The sequence below is a fragment of the Tiliqua scincoides genome, chromosome 1 (assembly GCF_035046505.1).
Source record: "Tiliqua scincoides isolate rTilSci1 chromosome 1, rTilSci1.hap2, whole genome shotgun sequence".
Classification (NCBI taxonomy): domain Eukaryota; kingdom Metazoa; phylum Chordata; class Lepidosauria; order Squamata; family Scincidae; genus Tiliqua; species Tiliqua scincoides.
The window spans coordinates 23,531,510-23,553,592 of NC_089821.1; the positions used below are offsets into that span (position 1 = coordinate 23,531,510).

The window sequence follows — 22,083 nt, forward strand, 5'->3', positions numbered from 1 at the left end:
TTCAGACCTCATTGATAAATTAAAGATCAATAAGTCACCGGGCCCTGATGGCATCCACCCAAGAGTTATTAAGGAATTGAAGAATGAAGTTTCTGATCTCTTGACTAAGATATGCCACTTGTCCCTCAAAATGGCCACTCCTAAATAAGTCTTGGGTACAGTTCTTTATAATGTAGTCTTTTCTACCTTGATCAAATCAGTCGAAAGCCCTATTATCTGGAATAAGGCAAAATGGCTCGGATGAATATCGTGACATATGGAAATATGAGAAAAACCTAGAGACAGAAACACATAATCAGCACCACATGTGTCACATCTGCAGTTCTGATTGCAGGTGGGTATCAAATGCTGTGTTGGGGGTTTGGGGTCAGATGCCAACAGTATGCAGATGATACCCAGCTCTGTAGCACCATACCATCTGATGCTGAGAAGCCTGTTGAACCATTACCTGAGTTCAGTAATGGGCTGGATGAGGGCCAACAAGATGAAATTAAATTCGGATGAGGGCAGAGGAGCCATTAGTCAGGAGAACAGTGATCCTGTTTATAGAGTGGCAGCTTGTTCTAGATGGAGCTGCACTCTTCTTGAGATATAAGGTCGGCAATTTGAGGGTTCTCCTAGACTTAGCACTGCTCCTGGAAGTGCAAGTGGCTGTTGCAGCTGAAGGTGCTTAAGCAGGTGCACCAACTGTATCCTTTCCTGTCTCCATCAGAACCGGCTCTGCTTTCCTATGCACTGGTTGGCTCTGCGCGTGGGTTGTGGGTGCTTGGGTGCCTCACACAGCATTGGCAGCGCTTTTTGAAGGACGCTGGGGAGGCTCTGCCTCACCTGCCTCCCCACCCACCACACGCCGCTGGTTCGACAGCTCTGCCCCCTCAAAGGCATGTACCTTGAAGGAGAAGACGGAAGGGATCACACCCGCCTTGAGCCTCTTCTGCCCTCCGTAGACCTCAAACTCATCCTGACCGAAGTGCTCTGAGCAGAGGCAGGCCCCAGAGCCCGGGATCCACAGCTTCCTGGAACCGGGCTCCACGCGGTTCACGGCCAGTATCCACCTCTTCCTCAGTTCGTGGGCTTTGGGGAAGCTGCAGAGAGAAGGGTGGGGAGGTCACTGCCACGAAGCCCTGCCTACACCAAGCCCCATCCACAGGTTTAAAGCCCCACCCACAACACACCAAGCGGAAGGGGAGGGGAGGCGGGTGGTGGCACTGTCATGAAGCCCGCCCACAAGTCCACACAGGGTCAGGCTCCACCCACACCAAGCCCCACCCACAAGTTCAAAACCCCACCCACACTACGGCAAGCCCTGCCCACAAGATCAATGCCCCACCAGCAACACACCAAACACTGTCCACAAGTTCAAAGCCCCACCCACACCCCACCAAGCCCCACCCACGTTCAATGCCCCACCCACAACACACCAAGCCCTGCCCCCAAGTCCACACCGGGCCCCGCCCCCAACTCCACAACCAACCCTACCTCAAGCCGACCCACAACTCCACCCTGAGCACCACCCCAGGTCCCGACCACAATTCCACACCGAGCCCCAACCCAGGCCCTGCCCACAATTCAACACAAGCTACAAGCCCCGCCCACAACGTCACACTGAGACCCCAGCCTCCACCCACAACTCCATGCAGGCCCCACCTGAAGCCCCGCCCACAACTCCACCCCTAGCCCCGCCCGTAGCCCTCCCCCTAGCCCCGCCCCAACTCCGCACTGGCCCCGCCCCCACCCTAATAGGCTCAGCACCTCGCCGTCCCCCCAGGACGCCGCGGCCAGACCTGTGGAAGGACAGCCCCTTGGCGCGGTTCTCCCGCGTGTCCCGGTTGGGGCAGTTGACGGCGGAGCAGGCCTTGGGCATGCCGTCCCCAGCCTCGCCTCCCGCAGCCTACTCTGCCTCCGGTGTCATGGCGGCGGAGTCCTGCGAGGGGAGGGGCCGCGCCGCCCGGTGACGTCACGCTGCGCGCCGACCGGCTCCCGCGCTCGACCGCTGCCGGGAAGGAGAGAACATGGCGGCGGGGCCCAGCAAGACCGAGATCCAGACGCTCTTCAGGCGGCTGCGAGGCGCGCCCGCCAACAAGGTACGCGGCGCCTGAGGGGGCGGCCGGCTGCTGGCTGGCCCCGGGGAAGCCTCCGCCAGTGCCCGCCGCGAGCCCCCTGCCAGTGGGGCCGAGGCCGCTGTGGCGACCGGTCTGTGGAACTCGCTGCCACGGGGCGCGGGGCGGCCGTGGAGGGAGAGGGGCAGGGGAGGGTCTTCTCCCTCCTCACAGCCACGTGATATGGGGAAGGCATTGCGCAGCGGTTGGCTGCGGGGAGGCTCTTTTCCCCTCGCACAGCAGCAGAACTGGGGGGCTTCCGCTCACATGGAGGGTGGGAGAGTCAGGACAGATGAAGGGGGGGTATTCCTTTGTCCAGCGTGCGTTGGCCTGTGGAACTCCCTGCCGCAGGACATGGTGGTGATGCCTGGCCTAAAAGGGGGCTGGACGGGTTTCTGGAGGAAAAGCCCATCCCAGGCTCTGAGCCGTGATGTGTATGTGCAGCCCAGTGGCGTAGATGGAGGGGGGCAGAGCACCCAGCCTGGCAGGGAGCCTCAACGCGGCAGGCAAGCGGCCCCTCCCTTCGGAGCCATTCCCGGCAGGGGAGCAAAACAGAGCCGTATGGCCTCCAGCTACACCACTGGTGCAGCCTCCTAGTTTTAGAAGGAGGCTACCTTGGCAGGTGCAGGGGAGGCACTAGGATGCTGGTCTTTTGTTGTCTTGGGTGTTCCTTGAAGCATCTGGTGGGCCACTGTGAGATACAGGAAGCTGGACTAGATGGGCCTTTGGCCTGATCCAGCGGGGCTCTTCTTATGTTTGTATGCACATCAGTGGGAAAGATTCCTGTCAGTAAGGTTTGAGAGCTGCTCTTGGAATAGCCAGAGCTGGGCTTAGCTGGACCAGTGGCCTGTCGTAGTATGAGCATGGCTGCTTCATGTTACTCCCCTCCTTTCATTGTGGGATCTGTATTTGCCTCCTTCTCAGCCTCTCTCTTGCCTTTATAGTCCTGCTTTGACTGCAGTGCTAAGAACCCCAGCTGGGCAAGCATCACCTACGGGGTGTTTCTCTGCATTGACTGCTCTGGAGTCCATCGGTCTCTGGGCGTGCACCTCAGCTTCATCCGGTGAGTATGCCTTGGGAATGGTAGAGGTTTCCTTATGTCTATCTGGATGGAACATTGTCATGGATTAGCTTCATGATCTTGTCTAAACCTGATGGAGTTGCTTGTGTTTATTTCCTGAAACACTTTATCCCTGTGAGAGGCATTTGACCTTTCTGAGAAACTGTGCAAGAATAGTGTAGTAATATTTCTTAGTTCACTGCTTCTGTGTTTGAAAATAGGCAGAATAGTGATATTTATAGTTCTGTAGTCTTTCTTTATACATGGTGCTTTGCTGAGAATGAAGGGGCAGGTCTCTTCCCTGAGGACCTTAATGAAATATATGTTGTAACTTAAAAACTACTTTTCCCCCTTGGTCACAGAAGGGGAGATGGTTGCACATGAAGCTTCGTAGTCAGAAAAGCAGCAAATGAATTTCATTGTTATATATTAGTTTTCCACAAATATAGTTGATCATGTTTTGCCTGTGTATAGTCAGTCTGAAAGCAGAGTACTTAGAATTGTCTTGTGTAGTATGTCAGTGTTTGTAAGTTTATGGGTTGAATAAATAATGCAGATGGATTGCATGTCTGAACGTCCATTCTTGTTTTTATCATTTACTTTTTTAAAAGGAACAACATTCATTGTTGACGCTGTTACATGCAGCGGACACATGTTTGCATCCATGCAGAACTTGGAGCAAAATTGAAAAGGGTAAAAGAAATCATAACTATGGACAACTCTTCTGATTTGCAGCAAAACAACCCTTAAGTTTTGTAGGTAGATGGCAGAGGCTCCTGTCAGTTATTTATCTGAGCTCCAGTTGTTTCCAAGAGGAACGGGTAAAGGCTTGTTTCTGCCACGTGTGGAAGAAATTAACAAGTCCAGCTCCCATTCACTGCATTTGAAAAACAGTTGTTGCCCTGTGTTAAGACTGATTCTATGTGTGTGCATGCTGTCATTTGAAACCTGTCAATTGAACATATGAGCTGCCTGTGCTGAGAAGTATTACATTCTATGGGGATTTCCATCTTTGCTATTTGATCTTTCTGGCTGTTTCATACATGCAGGTCCATCACTTGCATCATCAGTTACTGTTAGTAATAAATATATGGGAACTTGCCCTTAAGAAGCGTATTTGCTTATTATTCCTCTTTTCTTAGTACATCTGTTTGGTAATCTCCTTTCAGTATGTTAGTGGAGCTTGAAAGCTTGTATCTTCTCAGGGAAGTAGGTCAGGTAAAAGGTGTTGGATTACCTACATTGCATTCTAGCTTAGATAACTCTCTAGTTCTTGATCTTATAGTGTAAGCTCTTCAGCTCTTAGATAAGTTCTTTTTCTGAAATGCTTCCAGTGTGCATCTTCTGGGGGAACAGCAGGAAGGATATAATTCTGTAGGAAATCCGCACAAGGAGACACCTTTTATTCTCCTGTGACTTGAGCTAAGCCAGAAGTGTGGTAGCATCTCCTAGGTTTTGTGTCATGGCCAGAAATGTGAGACATTTGATACATATTGATTCCCGGGTATCTTGTAGTTGATACCATATTGAAAGAAACGAAATGGATATGTCTGGGGGCAAATTTCATGGGTGACTGAGGGCATGTTAGAATTGTTTGTGCTTCTGAATCCATGCATTAAGTGTACATGCAAAACTTGGGCTTAACACTTCTTTGTACAGTGAGCACTGTGTGTTTTGAGATGACCTCTGGTGTACATGGCTCCTTTCTCCCTTCTCTCTCTCTCTCTCTCTCTCTATTTGGTGAGACTGAAGGCTGTTTCTCCCTTTGCTGATAAACCTACATAAGAGCCCCGCTGGATCAGGCTATAGTCCAGCTTCCTGTATCTCACAGTGGCCCACCAAATGCCCGAGGGAGCACAACCTCTAAATGCACAACTATGGACTTTTCCATGGACACAAATTGTAAGAAAACATTGAGGGAACATGTCAAAACAGTTGTTCAGGAGTAGAGTAGCTGGACAACAGCACTAAAGCCAACACTGTCTTCATCCAAAGTACATTGCTCTCGAGTAGGTTCACAACTTCTTTTTCAAACTTTGTTTGACAGCATATGGTGAGAAGGTTATTATAGCTTTACAAATTAGTCGTGTGTGTTGTATGCATTTTCCACACTGTCTTTAGAATCTTGTTTTGGCAATTTAGGACAGTATCTTGTCTATATTTTTAATTCAGTATTCTAGTAAAAACCTGCCAGGGTGTCTTACAAAACTAATAAAAATCAACAAAATCTAACAAGTGTAAAATGGGTACAACAGCATAAAAGCAATGAGTATGTAAAAGAAACTGTTCATGTTCCTCGAGAAAAGCGCAGACTGGTTGGAGACATGCTGAGCATTTCTCTTGGAATCCCCAGCTGTGTTCCCCCATGCTTAGGTTTCTGAAACAAAGGGTGTCCTCTACCTTGTACTCTGGCTACAGTTACCTAGATGAGTGTGTCTGCTTTTCTCTCATGTTTGAGAAGGCTGGCAAGGGCTTGTGTTTCTAGGACTTGGACTGTATTACATTTAGTGCTTTGAATTCTTTGAGTCTGACCTAATGAACATATTTGTTTGAGAAAGTTTCTGCTTTCTTGTCAGGTCTACAGAACTTGACTCCAACTGGAGCTGGTTCCAGCTGAGGTGTATGCAAGTGGGCAGCAACGCCAACGCAGTAAGGAGCCCTTTATAGTACATTCTTTGGTCACATGCCTAGACTTTTAAAACATGTTTTTTTGAAATGGTTGGGGGACGGGGCATGTGTTAAGGAACAAAAATATTTAGCAAACCATTAGTTTCAGAGAATACACTGTGAACAGGTTTCTTGAATTCCTGGGTTCATGAGAAAGCTGAATCAAGTTGCTGAAGATCTGTGCTTGAAATTGGGCCTGTCGGTTGCAGGAGTTGAGGTTTTAGGTTTTCACATGTTTCCTCTTGATTTTGGAAACCAATGCTATTTCCCTTTTCAGACTGCCTTTTTCCGCCAGCATGGTTGCACCACCACAGATGCCAGTGCCAAGTATAATAGCCGTGCAGCCCAGATGTACCGGGAGAAGATCAGGCAGCTGGCAAGTGCTGCCATAGCCAAGTATGGGAATGATGTAAGTGCAAATAAGTCTGGGTACCCTTGGGAAGAGGGAGGGAGCATGGGAACTATGGACAAAAACGGATTGTTTTTTCCATCTTCAGCTTCTGATTGATGGGCTGAGTGGAACTCCAGGACACTCCCCAGAAAAGAGTGATGCTGATTTCTTCCTGGAACATACACAGGTGGGATGAATCCCTTTGAACTGTCCCTTTCTCTTGAAAGGCTGTTTGTGGAGGGTAACTGATGATTATGATTACATGTTATAATTACAAGTCATAGACCATAGCTCTGTTATGGGAGAGAGTGGTAAAGTTTGGTAACTACTGTATATGAACAGTCCAGGTCAATGGTGGAGCTGCCGTTCTTATTAGGTTTACCCTCTTGATGTTGTAGCCTATATTTTAAACATATGAAGATCCCTTCTACCAGTCCCCTGTAGCTCATCTGCTTTAACTGTCAGCTGCTTTTCAGTCAGAGGTCTGAAGTCTTTCCAGCCTCCCTCTTCAAGAGCCTTTAACTGAAATCTGGGGGCTTATGCATGTGAAAATCTGTGCTGCCATTAAATTGTAGGCCCTTTCCAATCCTTTCACGTTGCTTTGTGAATACAAGCAGGACTCTTATAAGCTTCCTAGAGCAGTGCTTCCCAAGCATTTTAGCACCAGGACTCACTTTTAAAAATAATAATCTATCATGACCAAAAAAGAGATCTATAAAGAGATTTAATAATAATAATAATAATATTGGGGTCCTGTGGTCTCGGTTGCTAGAAACCTTATGTATAGTGTGTGTAAACATTTCCTATACTTTCCCTATAAATGGAATTCAAGGACTGTTCCCCCCAAATTCTATAGTAGTGGTTGCCAAAGTTGTGGTCGTGACCCACTATTGGGAATCAAACCTGGGCTATTCCCCCTTAAGGGGAGTGACCTAGGAATGGGTCCCCAAGAGCGCTGCAGTGATTGTGGTGCTGCAGGGACCCAGGGTCATCCCCACATGCCTGGGGACATCCTGCAGTCTCTGGGGGGGGGGGTCCTGGAGGCTTGCAACTTCCTCCATGACCATCCACATGACTGCAGTGAATTCCAGTCTGCTATCAGAGATCACTTCACGCAAACGGGAGATAGCTCATTGGGAAACACAACCCTAGAGGCATCTAACTATCCAAAGTTGAAATGGAGTGCTGGGCACTTGGTCCGATCCAACAAACTTATTCCTGTGTTATATGTGTCACATCTGGAATATTGCCTGTCTGGGACAGAACAAGAAAAACAGCTGACCAACTTCTACTTCGACCTTTAAACTGGGAGTCCTTTTGATTTCATTGGAACTTCTGTATAAGTATGTTTAGGATTGTAGTGCTAGTTCTCAGGGATAGGACAGACTTCTCCAAAAGTGCAGTTGGTTCCAAAGAGACTTGAAGGAGTGAGCTGAGCCTTAGGATTTGGCTCCATTCTTCTTCAAAAGAAGTTGTACTGAGATTGATTTTGAACAGATTGGTACGTCGGTGATTCGTACTGGCTGTTACACACTTGAGTGCATGGTTTATAGTGACTCTCAGTTTATAATAACTATGTTGTTGATCATCTGGGTTATGATCTACTTGTACTGACTAATCCAAACTGCAGAGTCTTCCTGAAGTCTAATTCACTTTCTTCAAGGCATGCAATATCTGGAATGTGACTGAGACAGGTCAAAGCACAGGGGAATCTTTGCTGGAACCAGAGAGAGCAGCAAAGCCACCTGAAAACAACGAAGTACCACGTGAGTATCCTTTTAGAAGCCAGTTACTTAACTGCTCTAAGTACCCTTAGACCCTGTTTCTGCTTGTTCTCAGCTTGGATATGACCATGCAGTGTAATATGTTCAATCAGTGTAACTAATGAAGCTGTTCGGAGAAACTGTGTGGGAGCATCTCACAAAAATTTTAATGGCCTTGTTCCTATTAAAGTATACAAATATGTTTTCTTGTTAGAGTTAATCTTGCTTAAGTGAATAATTTTAGAGGATTGAAAAGTATCCGGTGTGTCAAAGCAGTTCTAGTGTTTGAAACATTCTTGGCTCTCAGTGACTCCTTGTTGGCTTATCCGCAAGGTAGCATCCTATGTGGAGACTGCTGGATGGTGATGCTGCCAGGAATGAGCAAAGCTTCTAAAGAATTGATGTGTGATAATAAGAAGAAATTGGGGTCTCTGTATTGATTCTTAAAAATAAGGGAAAGCTTTTAAGTAACATCATTCTAGCTGGATAGTTTAACTGCCCTTTTTCTGCCCATATAGAGCCTGACCAGGGCCCATCCATTGATTTGCTGAGTACTTCTCCTAAAGGGTCTCTTGGTAAGCATAAGATCACTTCCTGTCTTTTCAGATAATGCCTCTGATATCTGCCATTCATGTCCAGCATGTAGTTTGGATTCTATTTCAGATGTTAGATCAATGAGTGAGGTCAGCATTTCTGACGCTAGCATAAGTCTGTTGTTCCAGTACCATAGGGAAAATTGAGCCACTTTTTAGAACCATTTCAGAAGCTGAATGTTCAGAACATATGATTACATTTATTGAGTTAAAAAAAAAAGTAATGCATCAGGAGTATGGAATAGTATCTAGTTTGTGTAAACTACCACTGACCTTGGGTTATTCTTCTAGAGCAGGGGTGGGCAAACATTTTGGCAGGAGGGCCACATCATCCCTCTGACATTGTGTCGGGGGCCAGGAAAAAAAAGAATGAATTTACATTTCACATTTACATAAATGCATACATTGGAGAGAAAACTTTAATGAATGAATGAATCTTACTGAGCTTATTTATAATACAAATGAGAACTATAATACAGGCATGTAGAATCGCATGAGAACTATGAACTGTTTGCTCCACACCTCTTGCTCAGTGAAAATATGCAGACCAAGCCAGAAACACATGGAGACACAAGTTGTTCAGAGACAATGGGGGGTTTAAAATAATGCCCAAGGCCTTGCTCTAACTCAGCCTGCAGCTTGTGTCTGGCGGTCGGTCATGACCAGAGGCTCACTGGAGACTGGAAGCTCCCTGCAGGCCTCATTGGGAGTCCCTGAGGGCTACAAATGGCCCCTGGGCTAGGGTTTGCCCATCGCTGTTCAAAAGGAAATGTAGTAAGTAAAGACTGCAGATTCCAGTATCTGTGGTCTTGATTTGGGCCTTGTGTTGATAGTCAGTCTTCTGATCTCTGCTGACCCAGGCCATTCCTGGAGCTCTGGTATCCTGATTACTTTTTGGTATCCAATATATGCATGTCTCTTTTTCCCTCAGACGCATCCATGTGTCTGTCTCCACAAGGCGCTTCTCCTGCCAGAGGTAACTGGCTATTGGCCTACACTGGCTGCTTCTGGTGCCTTTTCCTTCGGTTTCTGTGGTTTTGCCTTCAGACCAGTGTTTGTCTCATGCCCCAAAATGCTCATTCAGGAAGATGCAGATGCTCTTGCTCTCTGTCATCTCCATAGTCAGTCAACTGGACTCACATGGAACTAGCTGCAGGGAGACACTTAAGCTGTCAGCTGCTTGGGCTCTTATGGAATGGCTGGGCAACCTACTACAAAATGCATCTTTTCTAGCTCAACCCAACAATGTTGCTGAAGTTCTTTCCAGAGACCAGCTTTAGCTTTTTCTCCACCAGTTGGATAGCAGATGATAGTACAGTAAACAGAATTTGCTGGGCAATTGAAGCCTTTTTTTTCAACCTGCATTCTTTGAAGCACCACTTCTTAGTGTGGTTTTTACACAGCTTCCTCAGCTAGGAGAGGAAGGGGCTCAAGAAGTGGTGGATCTGAAATTGCATGGTGTGGCCTATCGTATTGGCTTTGGTTCTCTATATGCTGTTCCCGAGGCTGTTGGGTATAATTAACTATATTGCACACTTGACCAAGCTGCCCTTGTGCTGTAAAATTATTGAACTATTGCTACTAGTTTGGGTACTAATAAGAGCTTCTTTTTCATTTCTGTTCATTCATTCTCTTGTTGTTGCAGAAATAAAACCTTCCCTCATTGGAAAGAAGAAGCCTGGTGCAACCAAGAAAGGGGTATGTTGACTGAGAGGACCTCTGCATGCATCTTTAGTCTGTTCTGGTTAAGGTTTGCTGATCAGTCCCCTCTGGCTTCTTCACTTGGGTGCTCCTTTGGTTCTGTCCCTTGATATTTGTTTTGGCAGTCTAGGATTTTCCATTTGAAAGCGATGATGATGTCTAGATCTTGGATGCTCAGCTGGACACCAGTAGTGGTAACAGAACGTTCCGGAGTCTTCAGATCCTTGTTGCAACTCTGAACTTCTTCTAGGTGTCTTGTAGAAATAGCAAAATCTCACGTGAACTTCAGGAACTGAGGGTCATGTTTAAACATGAGTCCTGTAGCCTTGGGGTATAAATAATATACAACTAAGTTTTGTTGTTGACATAGCCTAAGGCTAACACCTTCGTTTTAGAGGGGGGGGAAATGCTTAGACATTAATGAATTTCTGGTTCTATATGTATGGGGTAGATCTGAGATCTTTTTACTCCATGCTGTTCAGTTATTTAGGATAAGTGGTTATATTAAAAGGGCTCTTAGTGAAACGTACTGATGGGTGCAGTGGGATAGGAATGGGGGTGGTCTATGATACATGTAGAGCCTAGGTAGATTTTGTGCTTGTGGAAGAAAATTGCATCTGAAAGTCACAGTGGAAATACCAGTTTGCTATATTCCTGATTATTTTTGCCTGGCATAAGACAGGCTATTATATTTTCCAGTAAGTACAGCATATGAATAATTCTCAAGGAAATTTCAACATGGTGCATCTTACAATATGGAAGTTAGAGTTGCATAAATAATTACCAGTCTGAGCTGAGACAGAGACATGAGCATCGTATCAAATTATGTTGGGAAGAAGCACTTCTAGCCACCACATCAGCCTAACGGCACAGTCCTAACCAACTATCCAGCACTGACATAGCCCTGCCGATGTGGCATGCACTGCACCCTGCAGTGCGGAGGCAGACAAGGAGGGGGCCTCCTCAAGGTAATGACATGTTTGTTACCTTACCTTGAGGCTGCATTGCAGCTAGGTCAGTGCTGGAAAGTTGGTTAGGATTGCACCCTAATTCTTCCTTGAGTTCAGGTCCTGAACACTTAGTGTCTAGGGAGATCAAGTTCTAATAAAGGGCTCCCATGGTCTGCTAGTGAACACTACCTCATTCTCCGCTGGGTTCTGTTGGCAGCTGGCATGCCCGCTTCCAGATAGTGCCTCTCCCTATATGCACAGTATGAGACTGGAAAGCTCAGGGTGGGAGGGATGGTGTATGTTTCCTGTCATTGCTCTTAAGACTTAATATATTCTCTTTTTCCAGCAGCTTAAGCCATTTCTGCCCAACACTGCATTTTATGCAACAGGGATCAAATGTGTACACCTGTGGGCTGGGCAGAAATGTAAACATACAGCAAATGAATGATGGAACATTCATGCAGCAAAGCTTGCAAAATGATGAACAACTTTTTTCCTACACCTTTTCTGCAGAATTAATAGACCCACTAAATTAGTCCTGAAATAGCAAGATAAACAAGTGTTCAGATTTGTTCTTCAATATCTTTGTATTCTCTACCTAGTCTGTAGCAATTACTGACTTCTTTGGCAGTTTTTCATGGCTCACGGTGTTTAAGGTGGTCCTGACTTTTCTTGGAATTCTTACTCTGCTTCTTCCAGTTGGGGGCCAAAAAAGGTCTTGGAGCTCAAAAAGTGAGTAGCCAGAGCTTCACAGAAGTTGAGCGGCAGGCCCAGGTAGCTGAAAAACTGAGAGAGCAGCAGGCTGCAGAATACAGGAAGCAAGAGGAAGAGTCCATGTGAGTTGGGCATACTTATGGTAACTTCAAGTAGGATACGAGGATGCTTACTCCCAAAGGTGTCATGCCTGAGCTTTCTCTCTTAGTTTGCAATAGCATGTAGAAATAATATTAAATATTATACTGATATAATATAATACTTGAAGAATGATGAAGTAATAACACGTGGTAGCAGGAGCACTTCTATAGCAATGAGCCTAAGGTTGTCTTGCTCGGTCTAGAACTGGGCTCCAGTGAACCAGTAAAGAGGCAGGAACTGACCGTTTCTGGTTCAGGATGGTGTGTCCTATTCCAGGTGGTAAATGCCAACTCTCTCATTTAGAAGAATGAGAGACAGGGATATATATTTGGGGGAGGGTCTGTTTAAAGTTCATTCTTGGGTGATACTGCTGTTTTTCTTTCAGAGTGGCCTCTATGAGATTGGCCTATCAGGAGCTGCAAATTGATCGGAAAAAGGAGGAGAAGAAACTTGAGACTCTGGAAGGGAAGAAGCGTGAACAGGCTGAGAGACTGGGAATGGGCTTGGTGTCCAGAAGGTACTTGCTGTGCTTGAATAAGAAGGGTGGGTAGTGGGTGGGTAGAAGTCCCTTGTGCAACATATGTCCCAGTTTGCATGGCACTTGTGCAGTTGCTGTCTCAGTAGGCTTGAGCAATCTTTGGTGAGCCATGTCTTGAAGAACCACTCTGTTGTGAATGGCTTGTGAATTCTGAGCATTGCTTGGAGACCTTTGTGTTTGTCCCCATTAGAAATCTGCTCAGCTCTTTGTGCCATTTGTACTTTGTCAGCTTTGTACAGATCTATCCAGCTTTTATTAGGAGCGTGGACTGATGGCCTTCGGCCTAGTAACTTACAGCCCAATCCTGAGCTGCCCGGAGCTGCAGGACCCGGCGGCTCCACAAAGGGCTCCCGCTGGATCCAGAGCCTCCTGTGCTACCGCGTAAGGGAAGCAGTCCCGCAGTGTGACTACTCACTTTAGTGGTGACTGTTTGGTCGCCGCTGATGTGAAGGCACTCATGTAGGGCGAGCAGCCCTGCCTGAGCGCCCTGGATCCTGCGGAGCTCGGCTCCGTGGACCGGCTCTCCCCCGCCCCCGGGAATGCCCCGACCACGCCTCCCCCTGCCTGGAATGCCTCCCCCACGCACCCGGGAATGCCCCCATTCCCCGTTCCGCAGCCTGGCGGTTGCAGGCACAGCTGAGCTGCGGAAGGTCGGCGCCCGGCGGGCGGTGGCTCAGTGCAGGCTGGCGCTGAGCCACCTCTGGCAGGAGCCCGGCGGTAAGCCCCACAAATGTGCCTTACGGCATGTTTGCGACTGTGGTCTGCAATGCGGACCATAGGATTGGGCCCTTATTCAGTAGTCCAGATATATTAGCATGTGCAAGAACTTAAGAGCCCTGCTGGTTCAGGCCAAGGGCCCAGCTAGACCTGCTTCCTGTATTTCAGTGTGGCCCACCAGATGCCTCTGGGAGCACACAGACAACAAGAGACTTGCATCCTGTCACTACTGCCTTGCACCTGGCATTCAGAGATAGGTTTTACCTACAAAACCTGGAGGTTTCAGTTAGTCATCATTGCTTTGTTACCTGTGATGGATTTTCCTCAATAAATCCATCCAGTCTCCTTTCAAAGGTGTCTAGGCATTCAGGTGCCATCACCATATCCTGTGGCAAAGAGTTCCACAGATTAATTATATATGTAACAATTACTATTACTCCATAGTTGTAGAATATTAACACTCATTAATAACACTCATTGTTTTTTTTCTAAAAACCAGCCCTGTATAGTATCTAGCATAAGGCAACTAATAAAAGTTTTATCAGAACTTTTATTCTAAATGATTTAGAGTAAAATTTTTATTGTAATTGCTATATCTGCTCTGACTGTGGCCTCTCCAAAAGCGCTAGAGCATGGTCTGAAGGCATCTGGTGCAGCCACCTTAAAGCTAAGTGGCTCTGGGCTTGATCAGTGCCAGGATGGGCTATTGCATGGGAACCATATGCATGTTCCCCAAGAAAAGTGGAATAAACCCAGTGGCTAAGTGGCAAGGTAATCTAGTATAGAGAATTGGAGTGTTTGGAGCTTTACCACTGTGCTTCTTTCTTCTAGTTCTATCTCTCACTCTGTCCTTTCGGAGATGCAAGTGATAGAACAAGAGACACCAGTGACTGCGAAGTCCTCTCGGTCCCAGCTAGATCTGTTTGAAGACACAGGAAGCTTCACGTCTGGACCACCCAAGTAAGACTGATCCTCAAATGGCCTTTAGCCTTGCTTCACCTCTTTATCTGGCTTGGATTAATCCCCCTCTCCTATCTGTTCCCAAGGTACAAAGATAATCCTTTTTCGCTAGGAGATGCTTTTGGCTCGCAGTGGGAAACGGACAACTCCTCTTGGGGGATTGACAAAGGGGAAGAAGAGACGGACATTGCTATCTCCACCATCCACCCCATTGGTGACAGGTAAAGTGATGATTGGAGTGAAATCTTTTCTAGGCCAGGAATGATGATTCTTGAAGAAAGAGCTTTTCAAGGAGTGCTTTTCAACTAGTTGCCAATAATGCTGTTTTTATTTTTTCAGTTTTATGGAAATATGCACCACAGTGTTGTATGTAATCAGCAACCCCAACTAAAAATAAATCTATTATAAAAGCGGTGGGGGGGAAGAGAGAAAAAAAGATCAAGCCTTTTAAGACATGAAGGAAGAGGATAAAGCTACCAAAGTTTATTACCACTTTCCATTGCCTAGAGCTCTGTCCAAAATACAGAAATATCATGGGCACACCTTAAGTTTATAATATGAATCTTATCATTAGATCCATATTATTAGATCCATTAGAATTGTGCTGGAGTAGAATTGGTTTCTTAATCACTGTTTTTATATTGATTAACTTATTGTATTATTATTATAATTCATCATTATTAACTTTATTTTTACCCCACCTTTCTCCCCGGAGGGACTCAAGGCGGCTTACAAACAAGGTTAAAACAAATTTAGAAACATAATTTAAAAACAGATAAAAACAATGTTATGTACATAACATAATTGTACATTTTTTAATATTGATTAACTTATTGTACCCTGTTTGACATTTAACTGTTTTGGCATACCCTTTGAGGTAAGTTGGGATATAAATAAATACTGTTTAACTTTCATTATTGAAATGGAAGTTAAGAGCTTGGGTGTGTCTCAAAATGACTCTTGGATTGTGCCAATGAGAACTTGAAGCAGGTGCCTGATTATTCTCTTAATGACCAGAAGATGGTGGACTCTTGAGACCTTGTTTAATGCATCAGAGTCTGTGGTCTAGGTCGTTGTTGAGGGAGGTCATGACATCAAACCACGTTGGGGCTGAGCTGATGGGAGGTTTGGCTGTTGCTGAAATACTCTGGGCTGCAGGTGAAGAGCATCAACTGCCTTCCTTACTATTTCAGTGTATGCAAAGGCTTGAATTTTTTCTATCTCTCATTCAGACCCACCAACAGAAGAGAGACAGAGAACAAGGTATCGGTAGTGGAGTCCAATGAAGCACGACAGAAGTTTGCAGGGGCCAAAGCCATCTCGTCTGACATGTTCTTTGGGCGGGAAGCAGATGCTGAAGTAAGTACTCCACTATTTTCCTTGGCCCAAAAGCTCACTTCCCTGCAATCCTTTTTGGTTTTCAAAATGTGCCTGCCACTCTTCAGATAAAAGCTCAGAGCTCTTTAAAGTCCAGCATTAACAACCAGCATAAGATAGGAAATGAAACATTCTGTAATATAAACAAAACTTGCTAACCTAGTAAAATGCTACAAGGGAAACAGGAATTGGTAATCAGCAGTAACTAACTTGACACTTATCACTCTCTGCTTCCTATATAATCTTCTTTCTCTGTTTTCCAGTACGAGGCCAGATCCCGATTACAGCAATTGTCGGGCAGCAATGCCATCAGTTCTGCTGACCTTTTTGGAGAGTCTGAGACAGTGAACTCTGGTATGCTATCAAACGGCTTAAGAGACAAGTGACCATCAGTTGTGACCAAGAGGCTTGCATGACCACTATCACAGTGGGTTGGAAAGGGATAGACTGTGGGTGGCTCAGCTCCTGCCCAGTATTTGGGAACAACTCGATAATAGAGTACTATGTAGATTTATTTATTTAAAGGGTTTATATCTCACCTTTCTCATGGTGTGGGCAAACCAAGGCAACTTAAAATGTTAAAACTTTAAAAACCATAAAATACAGCACAAGTCCCAAGGATCACATGAAAACAATTAAAATTGCATTGGTTAAATGCTGGCTTATCCTGTCAAATGCCATCCTAAATAAAAAGGTTTTAAGGCCCCATCAAAAGGTCTCTGAGGAGAGAACCATTCTTAATTCTAAGGGAAGGGAGTTCCACAGTTGGGGGGGTGCCACCATCCTCAAGAAGGCCCTGTTTCTACCTGTCAGCCTCCTTGCCTCCTTCAATGGCAATACAGTTAAGAGGGCCCTTCCTGATGACCTCAAAAGATGGGTTGGAGTATATGGAAGGAGGTGGTCCTCCTGGTCCCGAGCCATAAGGGGCTTTAAAAGTCAAAACTAGAACCTTGGATTGTAATAAACTGGCAACCATTGTAGCCACCAAAGCAGTGGCTGTCAAACCAGTGAGTCCCCACAACCACATGGACAGTTGCAGTTTATACTTATTGCAGTTTCTGGGTAGTGTTTAAAGGCAGCCCCATGTAGAATGCATTGCAGTAGTCTAATCTAGATGAATTAGAGTGTGGGTCACCATGGCCAAGCCTGACCAATTCAGGTATGGTTGCAGTTGTTGGATCAGCTGAAGCTAAGCAAAAGCTTCCCTTGCCACAGTCGCCACCTGAGAGCCCAAGAGCAGCTGCGCATCCAGGAGAACCCCTAAGTTGTGTGCCTGCTCCTTCAGGGGGAGTGCAACCCCATTCAGAGATGGCAGAGAAATTAAATGAGTTCTTTGCATCTGTCTTCACGGCAGAAGACCTCGGGCAGATACCGCTACCCGAACGGCCCCTCCTAACCGAGGAGTTAAGTCAGATAGAGGTTAAAAGAGAAGATGTTTCAGACCTCATTGATAAATTAAAGATCAATAAGTCACCGGGCCCTGATGGCATACACCCAAGGGTTATTAAGGAATTGAAGAATGAAGTTGCAGATCTCTTGACTAAGGTATGCAACTTGTCCCTCAAAACGGCCACAGTGCCAGAAGATTGGAGGATAGCAAATGTCACGCCTATTTTTAAAAAGGGAAAGAGGGGGGACCCGGGAAACTATAGGCCGGTCAGCCTAACATCCATACCGGGTAAGATGGTGGAATGCCTCATCAAAGATAGGATCTCAAAACACATACACGAACAGGCCTTGCTGAGGGAGAGTCAGCATGGCTTCTGTAAGGGTAAGTCTTGCCTCACGAACCTTATAGAATTCTTTGAAAAGGTCAACAGGCATGTGGATGTGGGAGAACCCGTGGACATTATATATCTGGACTTTCAGAAGGCGTTTGACACGGTCCCTCACCAAAGGCTACTGAAAAAACTCCAGTCAGGGAATTAGAGGACAGGTCCTCTCGTGGATTGAGAACTGGTTGGAGGCCAGGAAGCAGAGAGTGGGTGTCAATGGGCAATTTTCACAATGGAGAGAGGTGAAAAGTGGTGTGCCCCAAGGATCTGTCCTGGGACCGGTGCTTTTCAACCTCTTCATAAATGACCTGGAGACAGGGTTGAGCAGTGAAGTGGCTAAGTTTGCAGACGACACCAAACTTTTCCGAGTGGTAAAGACCAGAAGTGATTGTGAGGAGCTCCAGAAGGATCTCTCCAGACTGGCAGAATGGGCAGCAAAATGGCAGATGCGCTTCAATGTCAGTAAGTGTAAAGTCATGCACATTGGGGCAAAAAATCAAAACTTTAGATATAGGCTGATGGGTTCTGAGCTGTCTGTGACAGATCAGGAGAGAGATCTTGGGGTGGTGGTGGACAGGTCGATGAAAGTGTCGACCCAATGTGCGGTGGCAGTGAAGAAGGCCAATTCTATGCTTGGGATCATTAGGAAGGGTATTGAGAACAAAACGGTTAGTATTATAATGCCGTTGTACAAATCGATGGTAAGGCCACACCTGGAGTATTGTGTCCAGTTCTGGTCGCCGCATCTCAAAAAAGACATAGTGGAAATGGAAAAGGTGCAAAAGAGAGCGACTAAGATGATTACGGGGCTGGGGCACCTTCCTTATGAGGAAAGGCTACGGCGTTTGGGCCTCTTCAGCCTAGAAAAGAGACGCTTGAGGGGGGACATGATTGAGACATACAAAATTATGCAGGGGATGGACAGAGTGGATAGGGAGATGCTCTTTACACTCTCACATAATACCAGAACCAGGGGACATCCACTAAAATTGAGTGTTGGGCGGGTTAGGACAGACAAAAGAAAATATTTCTTTACTCAGCGCGTGGTCGGTCTGTGGAACTCCTTGCCACAGGATGTGGTGCTGGCGTCTAGCCTAGACGCCTTTAAAAGGGGATTGGACGAGTTTCTGGAGGAAAAATCCATTATGGGGTACAAGCCATGATGTGTATGTGCAACCTCCTGATTTTAGGAATGGGTTAAGTCAGAATGCCAGATGTAGGGGAGAGCACCAGGATGAGGTCTCTTGTTATCTGGTGTGCTCCCTGGGGCATTTGGTGGGCCGCTGTGAGATACAGGAAGCTGGACTAGATGGGCCTATGGCCTGATCCAGTGGGGCTGTTCTTATGTTCTTATGTATTCAGAGCAAGGCAGTAGTCCAATACCTGAAACCTGGACTTCTGGACCAGGTGAACCTCTGTCTTTAAACTGTCAAGATTTAATTTCAGCTTGTTTGCCCTCATACAGCTCCCAACTGTCTCCAGACAGCAATTCAGGACCTTGATCACCCCTTTTGAATTGGGTGGAAAGGAGAGGAGAGCTGAATGTCATCAGCATATTGATGGTGCTCCACTTCTCCAAGTGGCTTCATTTAAATGTTAAATAGCATGGCGAATAGACCCTTGTAGCACCCCACACCTGAAAGGCCAGGTGCGAAGCAAGCATTCCTGAGCACCGCCTTTGGGCCCTGTCAGCCATGAATTATTTCCAGTTCAAGATCTCAGGCAGGCTACCTTTCATAAAAGAAGCCATGTCTTTTTTTTTTAATATGGTAGATTTGTATTATAGATGACAGTCTGTGGCTAATGCTACCATTCTTTGTTCTCTGCAGGTGGTGTATCAATTGGAAATGTACTGCCTGCTGCTGATATTGCCCAGTTCAAGCAGGGGGTGAAATCTGTTGCTGGCAAGATGGCTGTTCTGGCCAATGGAGTGATGAACTCTCTCCAGGTGAGATGTAGGAAAATAACTTGTGTACTGTGTAGTTACGTATCCCATGAAATGTTCAGATTATAATATCCAAGGACAAGATGTTAGAAGCCATGTGTGATGCCTGTTTTTGGATTTTGTTTTGTTGGCGTTCAGAAGCGTACAGCGCTGGTAAAACAGCTAGCAGGCCAGTCCATAAAGAGACTACTTCATATCCTGTATACCATGTTTAAATTCCAAGGTTTGGCAAAGCTCTTTTGTTTTAGTAGCCAGTGCCAACCTTATATATAAAACAGTTGGCATTTGAAATATTGTGATTTATTTTTTTTTGCTTGAAAACACAACATGGATTAAAATCCTGGGTATGTTTCCTAACAAGTTGATTGAACTTGTTCAAGGCTCTATGCAAATCCAAGGTTCATTTCTACACCTCACATGTGAGTGCTCCTGCAGGAAGCTGTCTGCTGTCTTTCTCCTATGATGTGGGGGGACAAGAGCCAGTTTTTATCTTGGTCTTGTTAATGTTCTTGCTGACAGCTCTTGTCTTGTTTTCAGTTATGCTATCCTGTGGCCTGAGAGGGCAACGTGGAATTCTCTGTTAATGAGAGCACCAGTTTCATTGGGTCTTTATGTAGAACATGGAAGGATGGCCTTCCTTTCTTCATTCCTGGGCCTGGGCATCAGTTTTGTGCTGATTTCTATATCTAGTGTCTGGAAATCTTGCATCTTCGTTGGTGGAGAACTTACTAAATTGTCACTCTGCATCTCTTCATTTTTCTCATGCCTTAGGATCGCTATGGTTCATATTGATTTGGGGGAGATGTGGCTCACAGCCATCAGAGAAACACCATTTGCACCTTGAGTCATCTGAGAAAACTCTGCAGGATTGTTTTTTTCAGCTGAGCATGGCGGATGGAGCTGCTTGAGAAAATGAGAAGTGGACATGCCTGATACTTGCTCAGAACCTCTCTGGACATTGTTTTTATATTAGGAACAAGTATTTCTTCAAAACCCAGCCTCCAGCTGATAAAGCATGGGCCTTTCCAGAGAACATCCTCCCAATGCCATGTCACATGACAGGGCTGCAGATTGGTGGCTGTTGTGGTGCTGCTGTTCATGCTTTTGCTCCTGCCCCCCCCCCAGTTGCTGTTGGCAGAACAAATACTGTGGGGGCAAAAAATGGTATTTCATATTCCTTGTCCTGCTGCATCCAGAGGGAAATTATAGTAAATGCCACGGTGGTGGGGAGTCTAGACTCTTCTAGCACAGAGGGAAGTTCCCACTTCTGCATAAACATTGCCTCTTTAATGTGTGAGCAGATCCTTGAGGATTGTGGCTTCAAAGCCTCAGGCTTGGCAAAGATCCTTGCAGTGTCTTTTTTTAAATGCTGCAGGTATGATGGCTGGAAGGAGAATTTTACACTTGTTGCTTGCCCTCTGCCCCTTTCCATGTCTTAAAGGAGTACATTAGAGGAGAGATTCTTCAGCAGGGAATGAAGAGGAGGTGGCTAGACCTCCAATTTTATGTAACTGGTTGTCTCTTCTAAATGGGTATTCTCCGTTTTCTGATCTCCTTTCAGGAAACTGGGAGCAAATGGTGGCAGTGACCACTCACTCTGCTAACTCTGCCCCTTTTTCTGCAGCCACTACTGTTTCTGCCTTCCCTTCTCCTAGTTTGCACAGATGTATTTGCCTGAATGTCATGTGCTTCTATGTGAAAAAGGAAGAAGTGTCAAATAATGCTACTTCCAAGCTTCATTGCTTTCTCTGTGTTCCTTCTACTTGAACGTTTTGTTAACTACTCTCTCTGGGTAGAAGAGGAGCTGGAGCCAGCAGAAATGCTCCTCTCCTTCCTGCTGTCATGCCCAGGACAGAAGAAGGTACCATGCCACAGAGCACCCCACAATATCTGCATGCCTTATTCCCTGTCTTAGAGTTGGTAATGCTCTTTCCTTGAAAGCAGAATCTCCTCACCACAATGAGAGCTACATTAATGTGAAGTGGTGCTTGCTGTCTAAAGCATTTTGCAGTTAAATTGCTTGGGAGTTGCTGTCTCACCAGTGAGGGTCACTCTGCAAGCCTTTATCAAGCCTACTTGCCTAAGGTAGCAGGATTGTCAGAGGTAATTCCTCCTCTTGAGCAAGCAGCCACCAGTGGTATTCTGTGTAGTGATGCCTTGAGTAAGAACCCCTTGTTGGAGGGAGGTGAGACTTCCAGTGTAGCTTGTGGGCCCAGACTCTGCAATGGAGCAACATCTTTCCCTCTTCCATATTCATTCGTGTGATCAGCCTGTTCTCTTCTCGCACACTTCCTCTGAATGTAGGTGGCTGCATGGACTTGCTAGATTGCTTGTTCCCCTCAGTACCTTGGCTCTGATGTGTCTCATTTCTTTTGCTCCCTGGGTTCTGAAAATGCACTGATGTTTTACTCTGACTATTACAGATTTGTCTTGGAGCACTTACTCCTTTCCTGGGCAAGGGGCTTGTAGAGCTGTGATTTGGCCTAATGCTCTCCCTCTGCTCAGAGACTGGAAGAGGGTTCTACTCTTGGGCTGTGTACTTTTGACTTAATGGTAATATTTAATGAGCTTTGTGTGGCTAGGGTTTGGCCTCTGCTGTGTGGGGGTCTAAAGGGGAGTAATGTGGACCCCCATGAATAAAATCAAAGACCTGTGTGTGTTCCACTTTGGCTGTGTGCATGTTTCATCTTGA

General features: G+C 46.0%; 1 protein-coding gene across 1 annotated transcript; it reads left to right on the forward strand.

Annotated features, from left to right (window-relative positions):
- The first annotated feature begins 1,773 nt into the window (after positions 1-1,773).
- On the forward strand, positions 1,774-22,055 carry ARFGAP2 (ADP ribosylation factor GTPase activating protein 2). Its single transcript, XM_066633974.1, has 16 exons — positions 1,774-2,084; positions 3,044-3,162; positions 5,736-5,808; positions 6,104-6,235; positions 6,324-6,404; positions 7,881-7,983; positions 8,499-8,555; positions 10,219-10,271; positions 11,924-12,060; positions 12,465-12,596; positions 14,166-14,294; positions 14,381-14,515; positions 15,527-15,653; positions 15,935-16,025; positions 19,276-19,394; positions 20,163-22,055. The coding sequence occupies exons 1-16, from the start codon at positions 2,013-2,015 to the stop codon at positions 20,181-20,183; spliced, it is 1,581 nt and encodes a 526-aa protein (XP_066490071.1). The 5' UTR covers positions 1,774-2,012; the 3' UTR covers positions 20,184-22,055.
- Positions 22,056-22,083: the final 28 nt, after the last annotated feature.

What these genes read in the sequence shown, in the direction of transcription:
- ARFGAP2 (XM_066633974.1), top strand. Translation starts at nt 2,013, where the DNA reads ATGGCGGCGGGGCCCAGCAAGACCGAGATCCAGACGCTCTTCAGGCGG. An exon ending in GAGGCGCGCCCGCCAACAAG is followed by an intron (nt 2,085 to 3,043) that starts GTACGCGGCGCC and finishes TTGCCTTTATAG; the next exon opens with TCCTGCTTTGACTGCAGTGC. An exon ending in TTCTCCTAAAGGGTCTCTTG is followed by an intron (nt 8,556 to 10,218) that starts GTAAGCATAAGA and finishes TTGTTGTTGCAG; the next exon opens with AAATAAAACCTTCCCTCATT.